The sequence below is a fragment of the Aspergillus eucalypticola genome (assembly GCF_003184535.1).
Source record: "Aspergillus eucalypticola CBS 122712 chromosome Unknown BO83scaffold_52, whole genome shotgun sequence".
Classification (NCBI taxonomy): domain Eukaryota; kingdom Fungi; phylum Ascomycota; class Eurotiomycetes; order Eurotiales; family Aspergillaceae; genus Aspergillus; species Aspergillus eucalypticola.
The window spans coordinates 64,410-85,836 of NW_020290326.1; the positions used below are offsets into that span (position 1 = coordinate 64,410).

At 48.8% G+C, this 21,427-nt stretch overlaps 11 protein-coding genes and 2 non-coding genes across 13 annotated transcripts; 5 read left to right on the plus strand and 8 right to left on the minus strand.

The window, feature by feature from the left end:
• Nucleotides 1-44: 44 nt before the first annotated feature.
• On the minus strand, nt 45-1,539 carry BO83DRAFT_394400 (bZIP transcription factor; the record flags this gene model as incomplete). The annotated part of the gene is made up of 2 exons (XM_025533008.1): nt 45-1,118; nt 1,177-1,539. 2 exons carry the CDS (start codon nt 1,537-1,539, stop codon nt 45-47), a joined length of 1,437 nt encoding a protein of 478 aa, XP_025381930.1.
• A 1,196-nt stretch (nt 1,540-2,735) lies between these two features.
• On the minus strand, nt 2,736-7,550 carry BO83DRAFT_404256 (O-phospho-L-serine:2-oxoglutarate transaminase; the record flags this gene model as incomplete). Its single annotated transcript, XM_025533697.1, has 16 exons — nt 2,736-2,789; nt 2,843-3,457; nt 3,832-4,219; nt 4,334-4,736; nt 4,797-5,294; nt 5,590-5,591; nt 5,817-5,886; nt 5,940-6,030; nt 6,086-6,278; nt 6,328-6,513; nt 6,562-6,587; nt 6,641-6,763; nt 6,814-6,982; nt 7,038-7,212; nt 7,267-7,385; nt 7,444-7,550. The coding sequence occupies 16 exons, from the start codon at nt 7,548-7,550 to the stop codon at nt 2,736-2,738; spliced, it is 3,219 nt and encodes a 1,072-aa protein (XP_025381931.1).
• Nucleotides 7,551-7,903: 353 nt separating this feature from the next.
• On the minus strand, nt 7,904-7,993 carry BO83DRAFT_t273. Its single transcript has one exon. It is a non-coding gene; the product is annotated as a tRNA-Asp (tRNA).
• A 498-nt stretch (nt 7,994-8,491) lies between these two features.
• BO83DRAFT_350498 (uncharacterized protein) lies at nt 8,492-10,078 on the plus strand. Its single transcript, XM_025528907.1, has 4 exons — nt 8,492-9,072; nt 9,125-9,360; nt 9,409-9,755; nt 9,802-10,078. The coding sequence occupies exons 1-4, from the start codon at nt 8,968-8,970 to the stop codon at nt 10,041-10,043; spliced, it is 930 nt and encodes a 309-aa protein (XP_025381932.1). The 5' UTR covers nt 8,492-8,967; the 3' UTR covers nt 10,044-10,078.
• Nucleotides 10,079-10,221: 143 nt separating this feature from the next.
• On the minus strand, nt 10,222-10,574 carry BO83DRAFT_460472 (uncharacterized protein; the record flags this gene model as incomplete). The annotated part of the gene is made up of 2 exons (XM_025537209.1): nt 10,356-10,574; nt 10,222-10,298 (listed from the first exon to the last, which is right to left on the minus strand). The coding sequence occupies exons 1-2, from the start codon at nt 10,519-10,521 to the stop codon at nt 10,222-10,224; spliced, it is 243 nt and encodes an 80-aa protein (XP_025381933.1). The 5' UTR covers nt 10,522-10,574.
• A 391-nt stretch (nt 10,575-10,965) lies between these two features.
• On the minus strand, nt 10,966-11,259 carry BO83DRAFT_327069 (uncharacterized protein; the record flags this gene model as incomplete). The annotated part of the gene is made up of 2 exons (XM_025528070.1): nt 10,966-11,009; nt 11,070-11,259. The coding sequence occupies 2 exons, from the start codon at nt 11,257-11,259 to the stop codon at nt 10,966-10,968; spliced, it is 234 nt and encodes a 77-aa protein (XP_025381934.1).
• An 856-nt stretch (nt 11,260-12,115) lies between these two features.
• BO83DRAFT_t272 lies at nt 12,116-12,206 on the minus strand. Its single transcript has one exon. It is a non-coding gene; the product is annotated as a tRNA-Pro (tRNA).
• Nucleotides 12,207-12,269: 63 nt separating this feature from the next.
• BO83DRAFT_373420 (zinc finger protein) lies at nt 12,270-13,458 on the plus strand (the record flags this gene model as incomplete). The annotated part of the gene is made up of 2 exons (XM_025530039.1): nt 12,270-12,934; nt 13,019-13,458. Exons 1-2 carry the CDS (start codon nt 12,493-12,495, stop codon nt 13,456-13,458), a joined length of 882 nt encoding a protein of 293 aa, XP_025381935.1. The 5' UTR covers nt 12,270-12,492.
• Nucleotides 13,459-14,063: 605 nt separating this feature from the next.
• BO83DRAFT_412886 (uncharacterized protein) lies at nt 14,064-15,151 on the plus strand (the record flags this gene model as incomplete). Its single annotated transcript, XM_025534448.1, has 3 exons — nt 14,064-14,153; nt 14,392-14,484; nt 14,633-15,151. The coding sequence occupies 3 exons, from the start codon at nt 14,064-14,066 to the stop codon at nt 15,149-15,151; spliced, it is 702 nt and encodes a 233-aa protein (XP_025381936.1).
• Nucleotides 15,152-15,657: 506 nt separating this feature from the next.
• Nucleotides 15,658-16,478, plus strand: BO83DRAFT_350507 (phosphoribulokinase/uridine kinase family protein; the record flags this gene model as incomplete). Its single annotated transcript, XM_025528908.1, has 1 exon — nt 15,658-16,478. A coding segment is annotated over exon 1 (711 nt), but the record flags the coding sequence as incomplete, so codon positions are not given.
• Nucleotides 16,378-17,301, minus strand: BO83DRAFT_383703 (GFA family protein). Its single transcript, XM_025532529.1, has 4 exons — nt 17,133-17,301; nt 16,877-17,038; nt 16,676-16,796; nt 16,378-16,623 (listed from the first exon to the last, which is right to left on the minus strand). The coding sequence occupies exons 1-4, from the start codon at nt 17,238-17,240 to the stop codon at nt 16,592-16,594; spliced, it is 423 nt and encodes a 140-aa protein (XP_025381938.1). The 5' UTR covers nt 17,241-17,301; the 3' UTR covers nt 16,378-16,591.
• A 315-nt stretch (nt 17,302-17,616) lies between these two features.
• BO83DRAFT_442347 (translation initiation factor eIF-2B subunit family protein) lies at nt 17,617-19,517 on the plus strand (the record flags this gene model as incomplete). The annotated part of the gene is made up of 2 exons (XM_025536405.1): nt 17,617-17,993; nt 18,053-19,517. The coding sequence occupies exons 1-2, from the start codon at nt 17,755-17,757 to the stop codon at nt 19,515-19,517; spliced, it is 1,704 nt and encodes a 567-aa protein (XP_025381939.1). The 5' UTR covers nt 17,617-17,754.
• A 158-nt stretch (nt 19,518-19,675) lies between these two features.
• BO83DRAFT_383705 (M20 family metallopeptidase) lies at nt 19,676-21,165 on the minus strand. The gene has a single exon (XM_025532530.1). It carries the CDS (start codon nt 21,072-21,074, stop codon nt 19,794-19,796), a length of 1,281 nt encoding a protein of 426 aa, XP_025381940.1. The 5' UTR covers nt 21,075-21,165; the 3' UTR covers nt 19,676-19,793.
• Nucleotides 21,166-21,427: the final 262 nt, after the last annotated feature.

Genomic DNA, 21,427 nt, shown 5'->3' on the forward strand with positions numbered 1-21,427 from the left:
CATTACCTCATCTCCATACACAAGTCTGGAGAGCGCTCTCCACATCACGGCGGCTGAACCCCGGCGTCCACCCAAGACACATTGCATTTGCGGATAGTGCTGCCAACAGGTGAGTGTGGAGAATCGAGAAGCAAGGAGCGGAATGGAGCCATACCCTGTATGAAACGTGCCGCATTTATCGCTGTTCCCTTGAGACGATGACGCGCGGGATCCATGGGAGGATATGTGAGAAGATGTACATCATGCTCCCTCAGGTATCCTTCCAGGTCGCCCATATCAAACCAGTCCCCTTGAAGCTTGGTCTGTATATGTTGCGGGAAGTGTGATACCGATCGCACGGAAACCCACCGCACTCCAGGCCGAAATGGACGATCAGCTGCTTTGCTCTTCAGGGAAGACCGAGAGTAATGGGTTCCTGCGCCACCCAGACTGAAGAAGGGTACCTCTTCCCACTCTGCAAAATATTTCCGACTCTCTTTCTCATTAAGCGCGGCTTGGAAGTATGACGCAATACGTTTCCTGTCCATGATCTGAAGTAGCAGGCAGAAATGCTTCTGTATCCTGTCTATACTGATGGATTCGTCACAAAGGGCAAAACACCCTTGATAGACGCATGACATGTGGAGTCTATCGGTGAATACAGTCAAATCCATTTCAGCGGTTTCCGATGACTCGAAGAAGCGAGGTATTTTCTTGCTCCACGTTATCGGTGATTCTCTAAGCTCCAGATGTAGATTAGGCTCCAAGATGGAGGAAACGCTCTCGTCCAGTTCGACAATCTGTGTCGGTTGGCTATGCTGTTCATGCGGCAGGAAATCGGGCAGGCCGTCATCGGTTTGAGGTGGCGAAATAGTCGTAACTTCCTGAGAGCTATCATTGCTAGCCTCTCTGGCTAGGGTGAGACATGTCTGTACGGTATCGCGCAGATGCTCCGTCAGACCAGCATGGGAGGCCAATACTCCCGACCGAACCAGCTCGTCACTGAGCGATAAAACAGATGTACTCATCTTTTCCACAATTCCTTCGAGTTCGGAGATGCGATCTTTCAAAGACGAGAGGTTGGCTTCTTTTCGCGAGCGATATGCGCGTTGCGCAAGTCGGATCTGTCTCCGACGTCTCTGCTCGAGTTAATCAATTTCTTGATAGTAGTGCACAAACAAGCTGAGTCTCGCGTACCTCCTCTGGATCTTCATCTGCGGTGTCCTGTGCTACTTTTCGCGGTCGACCTCGTTTAGTAAGCGCCGACGAGCCAGACTTCTCTACCTCATTGCGAGTGCGTTTCAGAGGGTTTACTGCCGGCTGAGTCGGCTGGGTGTCGTTATTATAAAGAAGCAACTGATTCTCTGGTATGATACCACCAAGAAGGGGGAGTTGGACATCTCGCTGTCTCCTTTGCTGTTGCCTAATCTGTTGGGGCACGGGATACGAGCAGGCCGAGAGCAGCGATGTTATCTGCGGGGCTGTCGAGTCACAGTGAGATCCAAAGAACGCATCGTTGACGCTCTCCCAGGGGAGTAAAGCTGTGTCTGAGTCGTTCATATTTGTTTTTGACGATAGACAGATTATATCATTATTTACCGTGATGGTTTGTTTGTACGGAAGAGCTGATGGAGGTGGTGGAGCGAAAAGCAAAAGGCAGCAAGCAGAGCTGCTGACATATCCTGCCCTGCCGTGTCCAGTCGCCACACGTCACAGCATCCAACCCGTCCAGACCGGGTCGATCTATTCTTTGTTGGGGCGAATAGCATTAAAGTAAAGTTAGACAGCTTAGAAACTTTACCTTTATGCAAGTATGTTTTTGACACTAAAGTGGATGATGTGCTTAGGTGTGTGCTGGTTGAACAAAAAGGGAGGCGGGAGAATTACCTCGGCTCGGGATGTTCACTAATCATAAAATTTGATCCTCCTCATCCGCCCTACAACACAAAGAAACAGTGGGAACCAAGATTCCTTCTAAACCTTAATGTGAGTCAATTAGAGTGTTAAGTTGGTTGTCTAAATCGTACTTTTATCTATCACGAATCCCCATGCAGAAGAAAGAGCTCCCGAATAGGAAATTGCTGTAATTCCGACCTCCACTTAGACCAGTCCTACTATATCAGAGTTGGTTCTTCTGTAATACATACTAACCTCTACATACAATAAGCAACAAATCTCAGCTTGAACAGTAGATTCAAGAGAATTGTGATGATCATTTCTGGCCCCACCGCCCAGTCTTCAAGTAGATGTTTATTGATCCCCAAGCTATCTCTCTAGTCTGATTTGATAGCACAATGGGAAGACTCTTTCCTAGCTATTATAGAGTAACATTTAGGGGGCTTTTGATCGCCAACATTCACATCTCAGACATGCTTTCCACAAGTTGCCCGTTTATCATAGTCGTCTGGGTCTTCACCGTCAGTCCCAAGCATTTCGATCTCTCCAAAATTGTTTGCCCGATCGCCTCATCAACCTCATCAGGATAAATCATTATAGTCATCTTTTTCCCTCTTTGCGTCTGCCACTTCTTTGCTTCTCCGTAAGTTGACTGCGGGACAAGGCATACATTTTCAGACACCATACCCGCGTGTTCACAGCCCTGTAATGGATATGGATTCGATACCAGCTCAGTCGAAATGGGAAGCCCTTCTAATTCCGACTCAAGAAATGGCGCTAATTGATTCTGGGTACAGGCCTCATGAAGGGCCATTTCATCTCCACCCTGAGCGAAGAAGTCCGTATATGCTTGCCGGAGGTCACTTAGCTCCAGTGGTGTTCGACAGTTGTAGAATCCATAATCCACAGTAACACTAGGGTGAGGTTGTGGAGACGACAAGCGAGTGAACCGTTTCAATTCCCATACACTCTGGTGCCACGTTCCGACAGCGCTCAGAAGGGTCTCGAAATTCCGCATTTCTGCGATGGCATCGCCAAGGCCGTACTTTCTGAACAGGTCGACCATCTTCGACTCTGCCATGGCCTTCCAGAACTCTTCGAATACACAGGTATCGAGGAGCTCCCTGTATAGCTTCGCCACTTGTTGGGTTTCGCCGCCATTCCGAGCTGTGCAGAATCCAAGGGAAATCCAATCGTCCTCGTCGGCGTCGGGGATGTATCCATTTCGAATCTGGCAAAGGAACACATAGGCTTCGAGCTTTTCCCGTGGCTTCCACAGCTGATATGGAACTTGCTGATCTTCGTGCTTGAGCACATGTTTCTGAGACTCAAAGACGATATTAAAATCAGTCTCTTTGTTGGCAGCAAAGCCATCCTGCTGACTTATCCAATGGCTCTCATTGTGAATCCAAGTAGATGGTATCTGGGAGCTTCGGAACAGAAAAAATTCTTTCAATTTGTCTTGCTGCCATGCGTCTCGAAGCTCTTCTTCTCCCACACCCCAATCGTTTACGAGGTGGCAGTACAACCCGAAAAGTCTCTGTTGATCAGCCGCCGATGTAAAGTAAAGGATACCGAAGGCCTTAGCAACGTCGTGATCTTTGGGAAATTCATGCGTCTGGCATGCAATGATGAAACGATCCACCTCATCTATTGGTCGTCCTAAATTGCAGTTGAACTTGTGTTTTGGCCAATGAGTTTTCTGGCACACTCTACTGCAGTAGTATGTCGAGCCGCATCTGAAACAGGGACTCAGATTATCGGTTGCTGTACATCTAGCACAAGCTATCGATGTGCTTTTCGGTGTAGAATGGACGCAAGGAACTACCGGAGGCGATCCACTTTCTATGTCAGAAGTAGGCGAGATTTCCCGGCTGCTGCGATCGGGTTTACTCGATCTATAGCAGGTATCAATGAAGTTCTGCTTGTGACAAAGACATAGAGCTCTTACCTGACAGCTATCTCTCTCGGACTGCGATGTGATAGCCACTCCGACTCTCTCGCTTGGAGTTTAGGGTCCGGTACATGGCGAGAAAACGGCGACCAGATACGCATGTGTTGTGGTGCAACTGGAGATGAAATAGTCGATTCTTTGACTGCAGCAATATGGTAGTCCAGTTCTAGAGCACGTTCACGTTGCATCACATCCCGGAGGCTTCGAGCAGCATTGTCCAGTGTCTCACAGTACTTTGGCGGCATGATAAGCGATTTCGGCAGTCTCCATTGCGAGTACACCTTTCCATGATTGTTACGCGTTTGAAACTGTGATAAACTTTGTAGGAAATGACCGCACATGAAACAGGTCTTCTTGCTAATGCCAAGATACTGTGGTGTTCGGGATACGCTGTCAGTACTCATGAGATGTAGCACCATTGTCACTTCTGCATGGACCCATTTCTTTTTCCTAAGGCACTCATTCAATCTCGCTCGGTCTCTTTCGGACGGCAACTGTGGGCACAGTGATAGCGAGGGCGTAACACTCTCAGCTTTATACCCAGGCAGGAGCTCTATTTTGACCCGCTGAAAGTTCGAGATCTCGCGCGCTGCTTTATCAAAGGTTTTCGCAGCGACTATAGGGCGACGAATAAAACCCAGCTCTTGCACTATCTTATTTGCTTTTGGCCATACCTCAATCCTGGAACGGAAGTCAATATTGGCCCAGATCCTCTTAACCCCATCGACAAGGACTTGTGAAGAGATGCGTCGGGAAAGAAAGTCCCTTAAGAAGTCGACCAGGCCCGTCTCTCCCTTTACTGCTTCTAAGGTATTGACGAGTTGTTTGACATGGTAGTTCAAGCGTGGGGTATAATATTCGCTGAGCTCTCTTTCCAGGTCCGGCTTGAATTCCAGATCGAATGGATCTAAGGCCAAGGTTAACCCAAACAAAATTAGTATAAGGAGCATACACTGCTCAAGCTTACCTCTCGCAGCAAGTTGTTCCAACGTGCCTGCCAAGCTTTCTAGGATCCTAATGTCCTTGTCTTTCCAAGCAGCGTTCCGTGACGCGAGTATAGTAATCCCATCTAGTCCTTCCCGTAGATACGTGCAGGTCACATAATGCGCATCTTTCTTATAGCACAATAACTCGGCCAGTTGATCCAAAAAGCATCTTTTCAAGTTCTTCGTATCCTCTAAAGCTAATGGAGCGACGACGGCCGACGATCCAAGTTCATGGTTGTGTAGTTGCTCATTGGAGGTTTCTTCGTCGTCAGTTTCTTCTTCGTCCTCTTCCTCTTCTCTTTCAAGGGGAGTACACTGTTGCTGCTGGACCTGGAGGACGGCTGCTAGCGTTTTTATCTGTGATTCTATCTCGTTTGGGAGATTCCAAACGTCAGTCTTGATGCCAGCTGTCGGGCGAGGCAGGTGGAGCTTTTTAACGTGCGACATCCTGTTGTGGACGACAAAGGCCTGCGTAAAATCTATGATTCGAACCTCTTAAAATCTTTATCAGGGAATGAATTTGAATTTGGTCAAAATCATGATCAAGACACAGATACCAACTGTAGGCGGGGTTGTCGGGCGGATGAATTCTACAACTGGCAGGGATACTGCATGGAACGCCACGGAAGCATGAACTCCTAGCTGAGTGGTCAGCCTCGACATAATCTCATGTGGTAGCTGGCGCCATGCATCCTAAAACACATAATCCATAGCTCTACATTGATATGCTATTTGTGCTATTTTACTCCTCCTCACACTGGGTTCATTGCGTACTGCTATGCAGACCATTTTCTATTGAAACGACTACGATAGAAAGGTGTATTGTTGGGCCAGCCATCCTGAATGGGTTGAACCTATCGCTGGTAAACGTTCTGTCCAAGCTCTATGCGTTACCCCGTCTATAACCTGCACCACATGAAGGGTTGAATGATAACAGTGCTTTTCTTCCAAAAACAAATTCTACTTTTGAATAAATGTCTGGCGTTTATGCCGTAGCATACTCTTTCAGGTACGCGGCAAGCTTCTCAATGCCCGATTCGGGAATGGCATTGTAGTTCGACGCACGGATACCTTTACATTGAATCAGTCACAGTTGTCGATCACAGCTTTTTCATGTCACTTACCTCCGACGCTTCTGTGGCCCTTCAGACCAGTGATGCCACGCTCGACAGCACCCTTCAGGAAGGCCTTTTCGGCATCGTCGACGTTGCCACCCTAACTAGGTCAGCCCTCACGTCGAGACATCCGTAAAGAGGGTTGAGGGACATACCTTGATCACACGAAAGCAGGCGTTCATTCTTGAACGCACCTCCTTAGCGGGGACGACCTTGTATACCTCGGGGTAGGCGTCAAGCGTCTCATAAATGAGCTTGGCCTTTCTGTCAGCCACAGCCTGTTGTCCATCCACCTTGTCGGGGAATGAGGCAAGCAGCTTCTTCAGAACCTGGCCTGCAATGTAGACACTATATTCTGTCAGTGGGACCAGCCTTGTAAGCTTGGTGGATCACCTACTCGAAGATCGGGAGAGTGTTGTACAAGCTGTTGTTCTTAGCGGCAACAGAGTAGTCAAGGATGGTGGGCGCGATCGGCAAGCCGAGCTTGCGCAGGATGGCAGGAGAGCAAGGGGAAGAAACAGGGGGCAAGAGGTCCTTCTTGATGATCACTCCCGTGATTCCAGCAACACCCAAGTTCTTCTGACTGTAAGGGGTCAGTGAGAATTCTATATTGAGAGTTGACAAGCCTTACGCTCCAAAGAAGATGATCGAGTAGTTCTGGTAAAAGGTTAGCATCGAACCAATTGGTATAGCATGGTTCTGGTACATACCTGGACAGGAATACGTCTAGACAGGATAGTGGAAGAGAAGTCTCCAACGACGATAGGATCCTCGTCGGTACCCTTGGGCTCCAGAACCTTGGGGAAGCTGGGGAATTCAACGCCATCAACAGTCTACGTAAGACGCGTTAGCGAGAATCTTATGACTGAGAACCTATACACACCTCGTTCTCACACTTGTAGACCAGGGCAGCCTTGCGGCTCAGCTTCCAGGTCGACTCGTCTGCGATCTTTCCGAACTTGCCGTCGTTGACGGTCCTGGAGTCGCTGACGATGTTGACATACTCAGAGCCAAGAAGGCGAACGGCTTCCTGGCTGGCCTTCAGCGACCATCTGTGGGGCCGTTTAGTATATGTTGATCGATTGCTATGGGCTTGGGTGACCATACGATCCAGTGACCAGGTAGTCCAGCTTTAATTCCGACTCGACCTTCTTGCGCAGCTCGCTAATGACTTCATCCTCGCTGATACCGGCCTTCTCCTTAATGATCTGCTGTCTCTGCTTCTCAGCCCAGATCGAGACGAGGTTGTAAACGGTCGCATCGAATTGGCCGGATCCACCACCTTCAATCCATCAGCGAGTCGAGGTTGCGAAAAGAGATGGGGTCAGCGATGTACCTTGCAGGAAGAGGATCTCGTAGGTGTCGGGGATATCCAGGAAGTTGGCAAGGTCAGCCTTGGCGCCGTTTAGGATATTTGTCGCGATTTCGCTGCGATGGCTGTGTTCTGCGACACCACTAGAAGAGCAGGTCAGATACGGTCGCAGATAAGATCGCACAGATCAGTGCCCCTCACAGTCCAGTGTCTTGGTAGTTCTGCAGCGCCTGGGCAGCTGTGGCGAGAACATCGGTGGGGAGACTGGCAGGACCAGCACCCAGGTAGGTAATGTCTTCTCTCTTCATGATGAATGATTGGAATTGCTGTTGTATTGTCTTGCTGCAAGCGATAAGAACTGCAGAAGAATTTAAATGACGCGATCGGTGCTTGACTCATTAAGTCCGGGGCTAAGGAAAGCGGCTTCCCCAGGCGTGTCTGGCCCCGGGCCTTCGTTTCCCCGGTGTGCCACAGAATTGCCCCTCCCCGGCTAAAGAATGCGGTGGCATCTCAAGCCAATCCTCGTGAGGCTTGCCGATGAATGCATGATAGTGCAACTAGTAAGGGGTATATAACAACAGGGTTGGATATGCGCAGGTGTGACTCAATCCTGTAGCCCAAAAACATACAGGCGTATGAGCGGAAAACAAAAAGAGGAATTCTCCCCGACTGGGAGTCGAACCCAGGTCTCCCGCGCTTGTTCCCAACTGGGATTGACAAGCGGAAATCATGACCGTTAGACCATCGAGGATTGTTGAAGAAATTTTGCGTATTTTGACTATATAATCTTATGGAAGGTAAGTTGAATGAGAGCCCCCTTGAGGATGCTTTTCGCCAGAACAGTGAAGAGCCATTGCAGCTCGATACTAGAACTGATTAGAACCTCATTTAAAAAACTGGGATGGATTTCAACTTTCGAAATTTTTACTAGCAAGATACATACAACTACAATACTTTATGACCCTGTGCGTTCCATCATATCCGCTTACGGAGTTTCTGAATCCAACACATCCCTCTGCTGCTTCGTCCCTCTTTCGGCAATTATTGGGCCACGCATGATTTTGAATGCAATTTAATAGCTAACATAATATCCAGCTTTGTACGCTGATGTGGCCTTTCTTTTTTTTATTTTTATTTTTATTTTTATTTTTTTTTTTTTGGCATACAATTTGGTTGGTCAATTATTGACTCACTGGATATATATTTCGATGCACCGTGCCGCAGATGCTTCACGCGAAGATCGACAGAGCCCATAGTACGATACCATCGTGTTGTCAGATACTACTACTTATTTCATGCCATGACAGCACACAAGATAAAATTGCACATATTCCACGGAAAGAAAGCTGATGTCGCCTGCATTGTGACATTCCCATTCGCCACTTCAACACTGATGAACCGATCGACAGCCCCAACACTATCTTTAGGTCGCACAGAACACTATGGGCTTTCTTGAGAACCTGCAAGTAGAAACAACGGAATATACTACTATTTCGGCGAACCGAGCACTGCCGGCTGTACTATCTGCATGTTAATCGGTATCAGGATCAAGTGTCAACAGCATCATCCATGGATGTAGAAAAGCAAGACCCACTAACTTATCATGTGGGGTCAGCAACCAGCAGGGTCCGATTCTGCCACACCCCAATCTAGCCAACGCATTCGGCGCCCAACACACGTCTTTCCCACCAAAACACCTCGGAATATACGAATAAGTATACTAAGATGAGCACGATTGCTGTGGCCGGTGGTACCGGCGGCATAGGAAAGACTATTGTCGAGGCATTGCTGCAGGAGCCCAAGTATCGGGTCATTGTCTTGACCCAAAGTGTACGACCCCTCATGGACGATGCTTTGCGCGCACTAAACTGATCGAACAAAGAATCCCAAAGAGGATCCCGTCCTCAGACGGACGCAGCAAATCCAAATCAACTATAATGACATTGACTCTATCGTCGAAACGCTGGAGAAGCATGCAGTGCACACGGTCATCTCCGCCATCGGAATCTACACCGAGGAAGCCGCCCAATCTCAGATGAACCTTGTCCAGGCTGCCGAGAAATCCAGTGAAACCAAGAGATTTGTCCCAAGCGAATATTCGTTTATCCAAACCGAGGAGTATGTTTACCCTGCTTGGCACTAATGGCAACTTTGCTAACGGAACAGTCTCCTACCTCACGATCCCAGCATTAAGTACTGGCTTGATGTAGCTGAATTGCTGAAGAAAACCAAGTTGCAATATACTCGGGTCTGCCCTGGTGTCCTCATGGACTATTGGGGAATGCCTCGAGTGCGAACCAACATTCATCAACACGTTATCGGGATCGATGTAGCCAACTGCTGGGCTGGCATTCCTGGCGACGGCAATGACAAAATGAGCGTGACATATTCATACGACTTAGCAGCATACATCGTGAAGCTACTGGATCTCAAGGAGTGGCCTGAATTTAGCATTTTTGCAGGAGATGACATTACTTACAATGAGCTCCTTAAGCTTGCCGAGGAGGCTCGAGGTATGTGATTCGGACACCCACGAAGACATCTAACTAACATGACCAGGTAAACAATTCGATCTTGTTTATGACAGTACTGAGAACGTCAAGGCAGGTCGGGTCACCGTGCCACCGTTCCTTACTGGGCTTTCTGAGGAGGAGGCCCGGGAAATGACCGTGCTGGTGAGCCGACTCACTATCGCCGGTGCTTTTGACCTACCGCAGGAGCGTATGAATGCGTTGTTTCCCGATATCAAGCCCATCAAGATGAGGGAATTCCTCGATAACACATGGAAAGATGAGGCTTAATCATGAATAAAGCTGAATAATAATGAGTGACTAATATATATATTGTTGTTTCTCTAGTAAAACTTCGTAATTGCAAAATGTGGTATATAAACATCATCTGCCCAGTGATTGCTTCCCATCCATCTCATATCGAAACAATCCTCTTAGAATGTACACAACAGTATCAATAGTCAGAAACCTAGTCATAGGTCTCATCATCATCTCCGTCCATAGCTCCCTTGAAGGGGTTATCGAATACTAATACATGTTCATCATCTGCAGAAACTGTTAGCCTATCCACCAGATACCACGTGTACGGGAGGCACAGCATACGGTCAATTGCATCCGATTTACTTTCAGTATCAGTGATATGTTCAACTGCATTAACAATATGTGATGTCACATTGTTGAGGTGCAGCATATCAATCAGGGATTCCTTTTGCTCGTGGGGTGGCTGGCTGAATGCCGGTGTAGGAACCTGAGTCTCATGTTCGGACATTGTGCAATATGTTCTAGTACTATGGTAGTGTCTAATGCCGAGGCAAGGAAGTCTTTGAACAGGATAGAGTAACAATAGTGGCTGACTACAGCCAAGTCTGCATACCGTCAAGATTTATACCCATGGCATTTGTGACTGGTTGCCACCAACTATGGCAGTCCGATCTGACATCAGTGAAAGCTAAAGCCTGTTTACCCCAATAGAACTGGACATTGTACAGTAGACAAAGCCAAAGGGGCTATTTTATCATGATCTTCATGAACTATCTCTTGTCATATTCGGAAAGAGGGTAGGTCTTTCTGTAGCGGTACATTTTATTCGTCCGTTATATGGAGAAGAAGAATAACCATTATCCAGCACCAAACGCCAACCCGGGGTAATAGCTAATCTGGAGCCACCCAAAATATCATTCTGGGCTTTTAACATAACCCATAAAACATCGTCTTAATCAAAATCCTCCACATCCCATGTTGAATCCGGCGGTCCATCTGTGATACCAATTAGCCATCTCTTGCTCCCCCCATCATTACAACCAAGAGATCTCGTACAGCCATCTTGAATAGAAAGCAAATACCCAATCGTCTCAATCAGACTCGGCGAGTCCTCCGCAGGAGGAACCTCCTCGATGAGATCCTCCAGACTGGGAGAACTGTGATTTTGGCCCCCAAGCTCAGGTTCAGGCTTTCTGACTTCTTCAACCGCGATGCCCATAGTGTTCTTCTCAGAAGTGGTGGACATGGCGATGGATGTGCCTCCTTATGGAGACTATCGATCGATCGATAGATTGATAGGTAGATAGTAGGCAAAGCCTCAATAGTATAGTGTGGCTTCTCGACAGAATACCGTGTAGCGCATGTACCAAGTAGCTACAATCTCCATCCCTCCATAACACAGCCCAAATTCGCCATCACAGGCAACTTAAATAGCGTGCAAGCAACCTCCAAACCATCAAGTCTTGACATCAAGCGATATTCCATAACCTAGGCTCAATTCGCGGGGTAGACTGGTAACTTTAGATATTCACGACAAAAGAGGTGAAGTCATGCGATCACCAGTGAACCTTCAAGTGGCTACAGGGGAGCGTGCTCGATTTTGTGTTTGTCATCGGGCCTCGGTTGAAGTCTGTTGGTTGATTTGACATGATTGTCCTTGGTTGATAGTACAGGGATTCATGGGGCGGGTGGCCTGATAAGGTACGGCCAAACCTAATTTTAGACCATGGCAGATGTATTTTGGGGGCGTTCTGCTAACCTGGTACCGATGCCAGGGGAGGGCATATGGGGCTTCTGAGATAGGGAGGAGCCGGTGATTCATTGAGAATGATCGGTAGCTGAAGGAGAAATAGCTGCTACATTCGGATGGGCCCGAAGTGTTGTGTGTTGTTTACCACTCTTTCAGTAGCACATGACCCAAGCTGGATGGACTAATGGGCTAGCCTGGCCAAGCATGCGATCCAGAGCATGTATACTGATGAAAGTCCACCCCAAGCGACCGACCGAAGGTGCGACTAACACACACACACACACACACTGTGTAAAAATGATTGCGAATAGAAAGCAGATGATGGATAGAAAAGCAAAAAGAAATGATTCAAGGCCCGAGCCGCGGATCGAACGCGGGACCTCTCGCAGATATGCTTGGGTTTGTATCCCTAAGCGAGAATCATACCACTAGACCACCCGGGCTTGATATATTATGCTGCAATATTTCTTGATATGAAAGGGGAAGCATAGTTCCAGCGATGATCCTCTTATACACCGTCTTTGAGCCCAATAATAGACGCATTCATCTTCGAGCATATCAATCAATATAGTTCCTTTACCCATTCAGAGCCATCTTTTGCTTCAAGCCTTGGCAGAGCACGGAAATTCGAGCGGTCAATGTGACGTCCAATATTTCCACAAGGAGAAACACTCACCTCACTGTACCTCTCTCCGTGTCATCTCACTTCAGGTAATACCATCAGCATTCATGGCATCAAAATATTCCTGTATCGGTGCTGGATTCTGTGGAACAGTCTGGGCCCTCTTTGAAGATGGTCAAGCCATCAAGCGAGAAGATGGCGGCTCAGACAGGTCTCTCGCTAACGATTATGCTATGCATCAACGGATCCTCCAGAGCTTTACCAGACTGACAGACATCAAACGAAGATCCGGTATCCACCAGACATTTCCTCAAGTCCGGGTCTCGCAGTGTCATCACTTCATTTCTCCAAACGATCAGTGGTGGACCAAAAATCTCCCCCTCTTCCCATCGCAGTACTCACCCTGCAATGCCATTGTCTCAGACCGCATTCGCCCATTTGCCGAGCCGATCAGGAAACTCGTTGTTGATAAATTCTGCAACCCAGCGATACAAACAGAGATACTGACAAGCGCCGCCAACAGTGACTGTCTGATACGGCCATATCTGGGTAGACGACGGACGCAGAAGACTGAGGTTAACAGACCCTCGAGGTTTGCAGCATTCTCACTGAGAAACTACCCATTACACGAAGACCAGATGGAAGACATCGGCATTCTGACCGAAGACATGCAAAGTTATGCGCGTACGATGGGTGAAGCATTAGCCACTCTACACTGGCTCGGCGAGGTGGACGGAAATGATGTTGAATTTGTTATGGCTCCTCCCCCTTTCCACGAAGAAGAACCCAACACCAACACAATCACCAATGTTCTTGGTCGGCATACTATGTGGATGCTGGACTTCGATCTTTGTCGATATTTACCCATGAGCGACGCTGGGGTTCAGCAGGCTGTTACTGCTTTTTGGCGCAATGATCCGTTCTACCCCCGACCGCAGAGCAAGCTGTGGGCTAATTTTCGCGAGCAATACCTGATGAGTAGCGGACAGATCATTAATGAGTACAGTCAAGTCGATATCGATGAGCGACTATCTTTCGCCCGAGATTTCATTGGATTGATTGAGACGAAATAAAATTACAACAAAGTGCTTTCAGCTCAAGACACGCATTTCATCGAAGGGAAGGGTCTTTATGAGTATGCGGTGACACGTGTGGCCGTGATGCGTTGGAGCAGGCTGCATTGGGCATCGGTCCAGATCACTACCAATTACTGGGCGGTCTGAGGCCTAGAACAGGTAGCGACCGAAGCAGGCACGGATCACATTCCTGCATGCCATACAAATATATGCGAAAATAATAAGGCTGCAGAAAACCTCTCCAACAAGGCGTTGCTCCTAGACATATGGCTATGTTTGGGCTGGAGGACTAGGATAAAACCAGACTAGCCGGCTGCAAGGGAAGTAGATCAGCCCAGCTGTCCCTGCGGATGTCAGACGGTCAGTCGCTTGACTCAGAGGAGGTACCTGGATGACACAAAATTCAATTAATCACCGACCATGTCAGGCGACGAATCGCGAGGGTATTCTCTGCTTATCTTCCGACACTTACGTGGACATTGAATATCAACTTGGCTCGGACTCCGATCGTGTTTCCATAGAGCGCAGACTAATTTATCAAGCAAGCACTATGCCAGGATTCTTTCCCAATAGCCGAGACTTATTATGGCGCCACGACCAGGATGTCTTCACGGCTGAGTGGGAACTGCACATATCAGAGCGACGAACCGTGGCACAACTCAGGTGACGTAATGTCGATCCATACAATTTGGGTGATGGAGACCCGGTGACAGGGGTCACTCCAAGTCTGGGCCTCCGTGTCCTGGAGGACCGTGTGTTGGCATTCCGATGGCGCGGGGTTTTTCTTATAACGGTGCTCGGATCCTTTCTCCCTTCGTGTTATTATCCTTCTTTTTTTGTTAGACGCGGATTCTTCATCAAAAGTTGGAAACCCGCTTCCGCGTTCTTCTTGCCCTACTATTTCAACCTATGGAAAGATTTCGTCGTTAGCAGGTCGCGCGGGTACGCTTCTCTTGCAGTACCAGAGCGATCTCCCTCCGCTTGCAGAGAACTCTGTTACTCGACAGGAATGGTTCAAGCACAGTGACAGTGATTATAACGTCTATCTTCTCTGCGCCAGAAAGGACAGTCTCAGGTATGCGCTTTCAACTGGCATCGTCATGAAGTTACGGACGCTAATATTCTAAGATCTGACCAGCACCCCGCCCGACCACACTCGCCAGTCGATTAGCGGTACGAAGATACGACACAACTAGACACGATGTCGAACACAATGGCACAGCCGGCTGAAAGTTCGGTGAGCTACGATCTCACCAGGAAAAGCCACATGGGGGGAGACTGCATTCTGAAGCGCTTTGCACAATGGTTCTGGTCGGTGTGGATGATCGCCGGGTCTGGGACCCACGATGCCCTTGCGGATCCCGCGAGTCAACCCAAAGCGACAAACGGTGCCTTCGCAAAGACGAACGGATGTGCTGGCACAGCGAGAGGTGGTTTGTCTACCACTGGAGAATGCGACACAGGACTGCGGGAACAGTCCTCTGGAAACGAGCATAGTTATCCTTGCAAGGCATGCCAGGCATGGGGTGTTGTTTGCGATCAGCAGAGACCGCGCTGCTCGCATTGCTTGGATCAGCAGATACTGTGCTTCTATGTGGCGCCTCTGCCAAAACCACCGAAGCGGTCAACCAAGCCGCGTTCCCGCCACGTTGAGATCGTAAATTCATCGCCCCGGCTGTTGGCGAGTTGACTTTTAAATGAATCACGAGTGAAATGAAGTTACTTTGGTTATTCTACACAGCTCTTCTCTCATCGTCACGATAGATTATTTTCGGCCGATAAGATAGGCACGTGCCTTAGATAGCTCTATCGTCCAGTCACCCCGCATGCGGGGGAAGACTAGCAGAAGGTTGCTCAAGGAAGTGACACTTGGACTCCAGATGGCTGATCACAAATGGTACATTCCGTATGCGGGATCCGGACGGAGAGTAGCATATTCAGGACATGCACGATTTGCCACTGTTTCCTTCACGGCGGATATCCAACGCGGACCAGAACAGCTGCTTCACAATCAAACAAAAGGATGCGCAAGTTTATGATCGTACTAATCGAATATAAACTAGCCACTCCCCGCAATCGCTGATTTGACTTACCTCGGATACTTGATTTCAACATGCGCCGTTGCTAGCAGTCGTCGGAGCACTGTCAGCCGATTCCCCCGCCACAAGGTACCGTGGTACATATTCAGAGATGTAGGCTCTACAAGAGCAGTCTGAACTTTTGTTTGACTTCTATTTACAACTGGGTGCACGAGGGTGATTCAAGGTTAGTTGCCGTTACCGTTCGCTTCATCATCGAGCTGACTGATGCATGAACAGATGGAAGCAGAATACATTCGTATTGCAGGTGCAATCCAACAAGAAGCTCGCAAGAATGACAAGCAGCGACTTCTCGTTGCTATAGCTGGAATACCAGGCTCTGGCAAGACCACCACAGCTTCAGCTGTCGCTCAACAACTCCGAGCCGAGTCACAACCAAACAAAATAGCACTCATCTCCATGGACGGCTTCCACTTGTCGCGGGCGGCATTGGATGTTCTTCCTAACCGTGAAGAGGCATACATCCGGCGTGGCGCACCATGGACCTTTGACGCAGTGCGGTTCGTTACGTTTGTTCAACAACTACGACAATGGGCAGACTCTACTCCGTTTCCATCAGACGGAGACTCATCATCTGACGCTGCTATTATATATGCACCGTCATTTGATCACGAGGCCAAAGACCCCGTTGAGAACGGCATGGCTATCACAAGCGATGCCTCGATTATTATCATCGAAGGCAATTATCTCCTGTTAAACGAAGAACACTGGCGTGATGTGTCGCAATTGGTCGATTATCGCATATTCGTCGACGCAGACTTGCAAGAAGCCAGGGGAAGAGTTGCTCGACGACATGTCAGTGCGGGGATTGAGAAGACGCTGGAAGATGGTTTTCGTCGTGTGGACAGTAATGACTATTTAAATGCGCTGCATATTCAGGGGAAACTGATACGACCTGATATGGTGGTTAAGAGTGTGACGGAGATCGCATAAGATATCATCTAGTGTACATATCTAGGATACGAGTTGCTCATAATAAAACAGCTTCATAAGAAGGAAACTAGATTCGGGAAAATACCAGATCAAACCCATCACTCCTTGATCTTGCTTTTGTGGAAAACATCTATGAGCCGAATTAGTCATTGCCCACCAAGAGAACTAGACAGACTACTCACCCGGAATCTCAGGCATCCAACGAACCCTACTCTGACAGAAGAACTCTCCCTTGGGCGGCAACACCTCCGGATCATCCAATGTCCCTACACAAATATACCGGAAGTCATTCTTGACCGCATCCTGCACAATTCCCGTTAGCATCACACTCAATTGCATTCCCCACTAAAAACCCCCTCAAAGAGACAAGAGACAGAACATACCCCATACTCGCAAATATAACTCCCACAATCCCCACAAAACTCCCGATGAATCATACTCCCAGACCCATTATCGCCCACATACTCCTTGAGCGTGCCAGATGTGATCTGAAGAGCATCCTTGGGGACCTTGGCGGTTAGACCGTAGTTTGTTCCGAAAGCTTTCTATAATCCGGGGTATTCGTTAGTCAATTGAACACCTTGTGGATGGCAACTATTTATAGATCACAGATCATAACCCTGGATCTATCTGGCTTACCTTGCAGCTGCGACAATGGCAGAGGGACGTGCGGGCATCGTCTGGAGATGAGAGGTTAAGGTTATAGGTTATTTTGTGACAGAAGCAGGAGCCGGGGTAGGATTGCATTTTGGTTAGGAGTCGATGGGATTGATGGTAGAAAGAAACACTGTTTGGTGGGTTTTGTGCAGTAATCGAGTATGTGTTATTGTTGAGGTTATAACTGAGAATTCTGGGCTTGTTGTATAGAGCGATGCGCCTGACGAATGTTGACGTCACTGCTGTACTACAACCCCGGCGAAGAAAGATACTCGTGATCGGCGCGGACATGTTATCTTAGCAAATTGGGTAGAATTATTTATTCTTTATCGAAGATACGAAATAATAATGGTTAAATTATAAGAGCAGGTTGCTGACCATGGCGCAAGCTATATCAGCCCTCGATATCCGTCGTAAGACTGATTGTCTGCACCGATAGCGTGATGTGACCATGACCGAATGAATCCTCTCATTTCTTTCGGGCAGCTACCCGATCAGCTGACACTCTCTACGACCGTCTGTGCCATCTTTTATATTTCCCCGACTGTCTACTCTTTCATTTCTTTTTTTTTTTCTGACAAGAAACGGCGATCGCCTCGCGCGTATGCTGATCAGCCGAAAGGCTTATTCTTTCGCTCCTCTTTTTACATGCCGCATCGTACATAGCTCCACCGGGCGTAATTTATCCACCACATTCACAATGTCGCACAAGGAACAGCCTCACGAGTCGCAGCTTGAGAAGCGCGCTGTCGTTTCTTCATTTATTTTCTATTTCCCCAAGGGTCCGTCTGAGAAACCTGTTGTTGCACTCTTCAAGCGCAGTGATAAAGTGCGGACGTACAGGTTCGTTTGCCCCGTACATTCTTTAATTGCTGCAGTTTTCGCTGAATATCGCGATGTAGCCATCATCTCGCCCCGATATCTGGCAGTATAAGTCGCAGCGACAATTTTCCCATCGAAGCAGCGTGGCGCGAATTGGCCGAAGAAACTTCACTCGACCAATCTTCACTCATACACTGGCGCACAGGGAAGTCATTCACCTTTGAAGATCGATCTGTCAATCGCGAATGGACCGTTCATCCTTTTGCTTTCAAGCTTAAAGACCCATCTGAAGGAGGAAAGGGCGAAAGCGCTATCAAGATAGACTGGGAGCACGAGGGATGGGAATGGTACGATCCACAATCGGTGCTGGACAGGGAAGACTTGGAGATAGTCCCGCGTCTAAAAGACTCCCTACGACGAGTCTGGTTCGAAGGAGAATTGAGCGAACGCGCAGCCAAGGCGCTTTCACTTGGTCTAGAACGTCTACGAAGCGACCACGAGAGCGGAGCGCAAGAATTGACTGCTATCGCGCTGGTGGCCTTCCGGGATTTCATTGTCCAGACGCAAGACGAAATCAATAGCGAGGAATGGTGGAAGACTGTTCGCATGGCAGCGTGGCATATTATCAAGAATGGTCGAGAAAGTATGGGCGCCTCGACGTTGAATGCTCTGATTGCCGTTCTAGATGAGATAAAGGACATACTTGTGGACGAGCAGACCAACTCGCAGCATAAGTTGGAGCGGGTCCTGAATGTGCTCGATCATCATCTCAAGTGTCGGAAGAGTCGTCAAACGCAAGTGAAGGATGCCTTTGCGAATTACATCCGATTCAAGTTCCTGCATCACGGGGAAGCGCTGGATAAACTTACCATTTTGACTGTTTCGGCTAGCTCAACTATCCGGGACAGCATCTTGGAAGCGTATGCATCGCTGGATATTCGAAAGCTGGAACTTCGCATTCTCGAGTCGCGGCCACTATTTGAAGGCACTAGTATAGGCTCATCCATCGTCAGCAACTTCAAATCACGGTTCCTGGACACCCCCGGTAAAGAACTGAAAGTGAAGATATACACAGACGCATCTGCCGCTTTGGCCGCCGCCAACGTGGATTTGTTACTTCTCGGTGCAGACCGCATATCCAGCACAAAAGGAGTGAGCAACAAGACGGGGTCATTACCAGCTGTGCTTTGCACAAAACATGTCAGTCCTGGTGCCCAAATTGCTGTTCTCAGCGACCTCGAGAAGATTAACTGTGTCGGGAGCATGATTGATGATGATCATCATGAAGACAACGATCCGATGGAGGTCATCAGTGCCTGGCACAATGATGGCGTCAAAGCAGTACGGGTGCTCGAAGACGGCATGAAGGAGGCTGATGCAGAGGGGTCGTCGACGGTCGAGGTGAAGAATACCTACTTTGAATGGGTGCCGTTGTATATGGTTGATGCGTTTGTTAGCGAAGAGGGTGTTATGGATGAGAGTCGCATTCGGGAGAGGTCCAAGCAACTAGGGGAGACGGTTAATAGGTTTTTCGAAGATTTGTGAAGCTGCCATGGTGATTGGGTTTAGGAACGGGATGGTGATGGACTGAGATATACTAATGATATTTACTACAATGTACCCATAATTTACATATACGCCAGCATGCTCCCCATTTGAGAATTCGAACACTGGCTTCTGCTCACATGACTCATGATGTCTATCTTCTGCAGGAAGAATCCCCACCTCCCCTTTCGACAGAGCAAATAGAGTCTATCCACCTACTAAGTCGAGGAAATGTTTTAGCCCTTCTCTATAATCGTGGTAACTACCCCATCTACACTATTTCCTCAAAAACGTCAACGCAGCCAAACACAACGCATCCACACCCGTCTTCAACGTCGGCTGCACTACCGGCGCAAACAGGGCCGAATGATTTCCCGGGATCTCCTCAATCTTTCCCTCCTTCTCAGCCCTGTCCCAAACCCCCTGATCCACACCCCCAAGCAACCAAAAACAGCTCGGAATACCCCGACAAGTAGCAAGGGTACTAAAATCCTCGGCGATATTAGTCCTCGCCACGTCAGGATCAAAATCCTTAAAATGCCCCGCAAACGTCTCCGCAACCCTCCTAGCCACATCCCCATCATTAACCGTAGGCGGAAACCTCCTCGTCGGGGTAAACACCGGCTTCACCGGCGAACCACTAGCCAGACACTCGGCCTGCACAATCCTCTTAATCCCCTCAATAATCTGCTCTCTAACCTCCAATTTCACAGACCTAAAATCCACCCCAATCTCCGCCCGATCCGCAATGATATTCTCCGTCTGACCCGCCTGCAAACTCCCCACCGTCAACACCGCCAAATCCGCCGGATTAATCTCCCGACTCACGATACTCTGCAACCTCACCACAATATGCGCCGCAAGCAACACCGGATCCACCGTCTGATGCGGCTGCGACCCATGTCCGCCCCGTCCAAACACCGTGATCTTCATACTATCCGCCGCCGCCATAATTGCCCCCTCGCGGGACGCGACACTGCCCGCCCGCATGCGCATGACATGTTGGCCAAGGACTACGTCCGGCACGGGGATGCGCGAGTAAAGCCCGTCGTCGACCATGGCTTGTGCGCCGCCCCCGCGCTCTTCGTCCGGCTGGAATAGCACGATCAGCGTCCCGCTCCATGCGTCCCGCAGCTTGACGAGGGTTTCGGCTGCCGCGAGGAGACAGGTGATGTGCATGTCGTGGCCGCAGGCGTGCATGACGGGTCGGTCGTTGCCATCTGCGTCGCGCATGGTGATGGTGCTGGCGTAGGGCAGGTTGGTTAGTTCCTTGACGGGGAGGGCGTCCATGTCTGCGCGGAGAAGGACGGTTTGGTGGTCCTTGGATTCGTCCGTGACATTGCGGAAGACGCCGGCGAGACCGTTCCCGCCGATGTGGGTGTGGATGTCGAAGACACCGAGTTGGGTGAGATGGGCGGCGAGCTTTTCTGAGGTCTGCTTCTCCTGTCGGGAGAGTTCGGGGTGCGCGTGGAAGTGTTTGTAGAGGGCTTCATAGGGGGTGGGGTCCAGGGGGGTGGAAGAGAGGAGGGATGATATGGTGGTGGTGGAGTGAGTCATGTTGGGTGTGGGTGGTTAGTTGTGTAGTTGAATGATTTATAATGGGTAGTTGAATTGATTGTGGTAAAGGAAAAGGAATGCATGTCTGTCTAAGCTGGAGGTCAATCAAGCTAACTAGTCCGTAGTTGCTCTAGTTTTGTCACTAAGATATTGGGCTGAGATTGCGTGTTTTGGAGAAGTGATCTTAGTCTTTGATGTGACTCACGGCAGATTGGTGGGCTGTATACAGAGCGGGGACTAGTTAAACATTGCAAGATACTAGTAGTTTGAGGACAATGTTTTACTCCCTCATAGCCTGATATTTGCCTGTATTAACCCACTTCTGCTAGGAAATTACGGAATTGCTGACCAAA

Bases quoted from the DNA above. Each gene is read 5' to 3' on its own strand.
- BO83DRAFT_350498 (XM_025528907.1), top strand. From the start codon at position 8,968: ATGAGCACGATTGCTGTGGCCGGTGGTACCGGCGGCATAGGAAAGACT. The intron at 9,361-9,408 runs GTATGTTTACCC...CTAACGGAACAG, and splicing joins TCGTTTATCCAAACCGAGGA to TCTCCTACCTCACGATCCCA. The intron at 9,756-9,801 runs GTATGTGATTCG...TAACATGACCAG, and splicing joins GCTTGCCGAGGAGGCTCGAG to GTAAACAATTCGATCTTGTT.
- BO83DRAFT_383705 (XM_025532530.1), bottom strand. From the start codon at position 21,074: ATGACTCACTCCACCACCACCATATCATCCCTCCTCTCTTCCACCCCC.
- BO83DRAFT_383703 (XM_025532529.1), bottom strand. From the start codon at position 17,240: ATGCAATCCTACCCCGGCTCCTGCTTCTGTCACAAAATAACCTATAAC. The intron at 17,039-17,132 runs GTAAGCCAGATA...CCCGGATTATAG, and splicing joins GCCATTGTCGCAGCTGCAAG to AAAGCTTTCGGAACAAACTA. The intron at 16,797-16,876 runs GTATGTTCTGTC...GGAATTGTGCAG, and splicing joins GTTATATTTGCGAGTATGGG to GATGCGGTCAAGAATGACTT.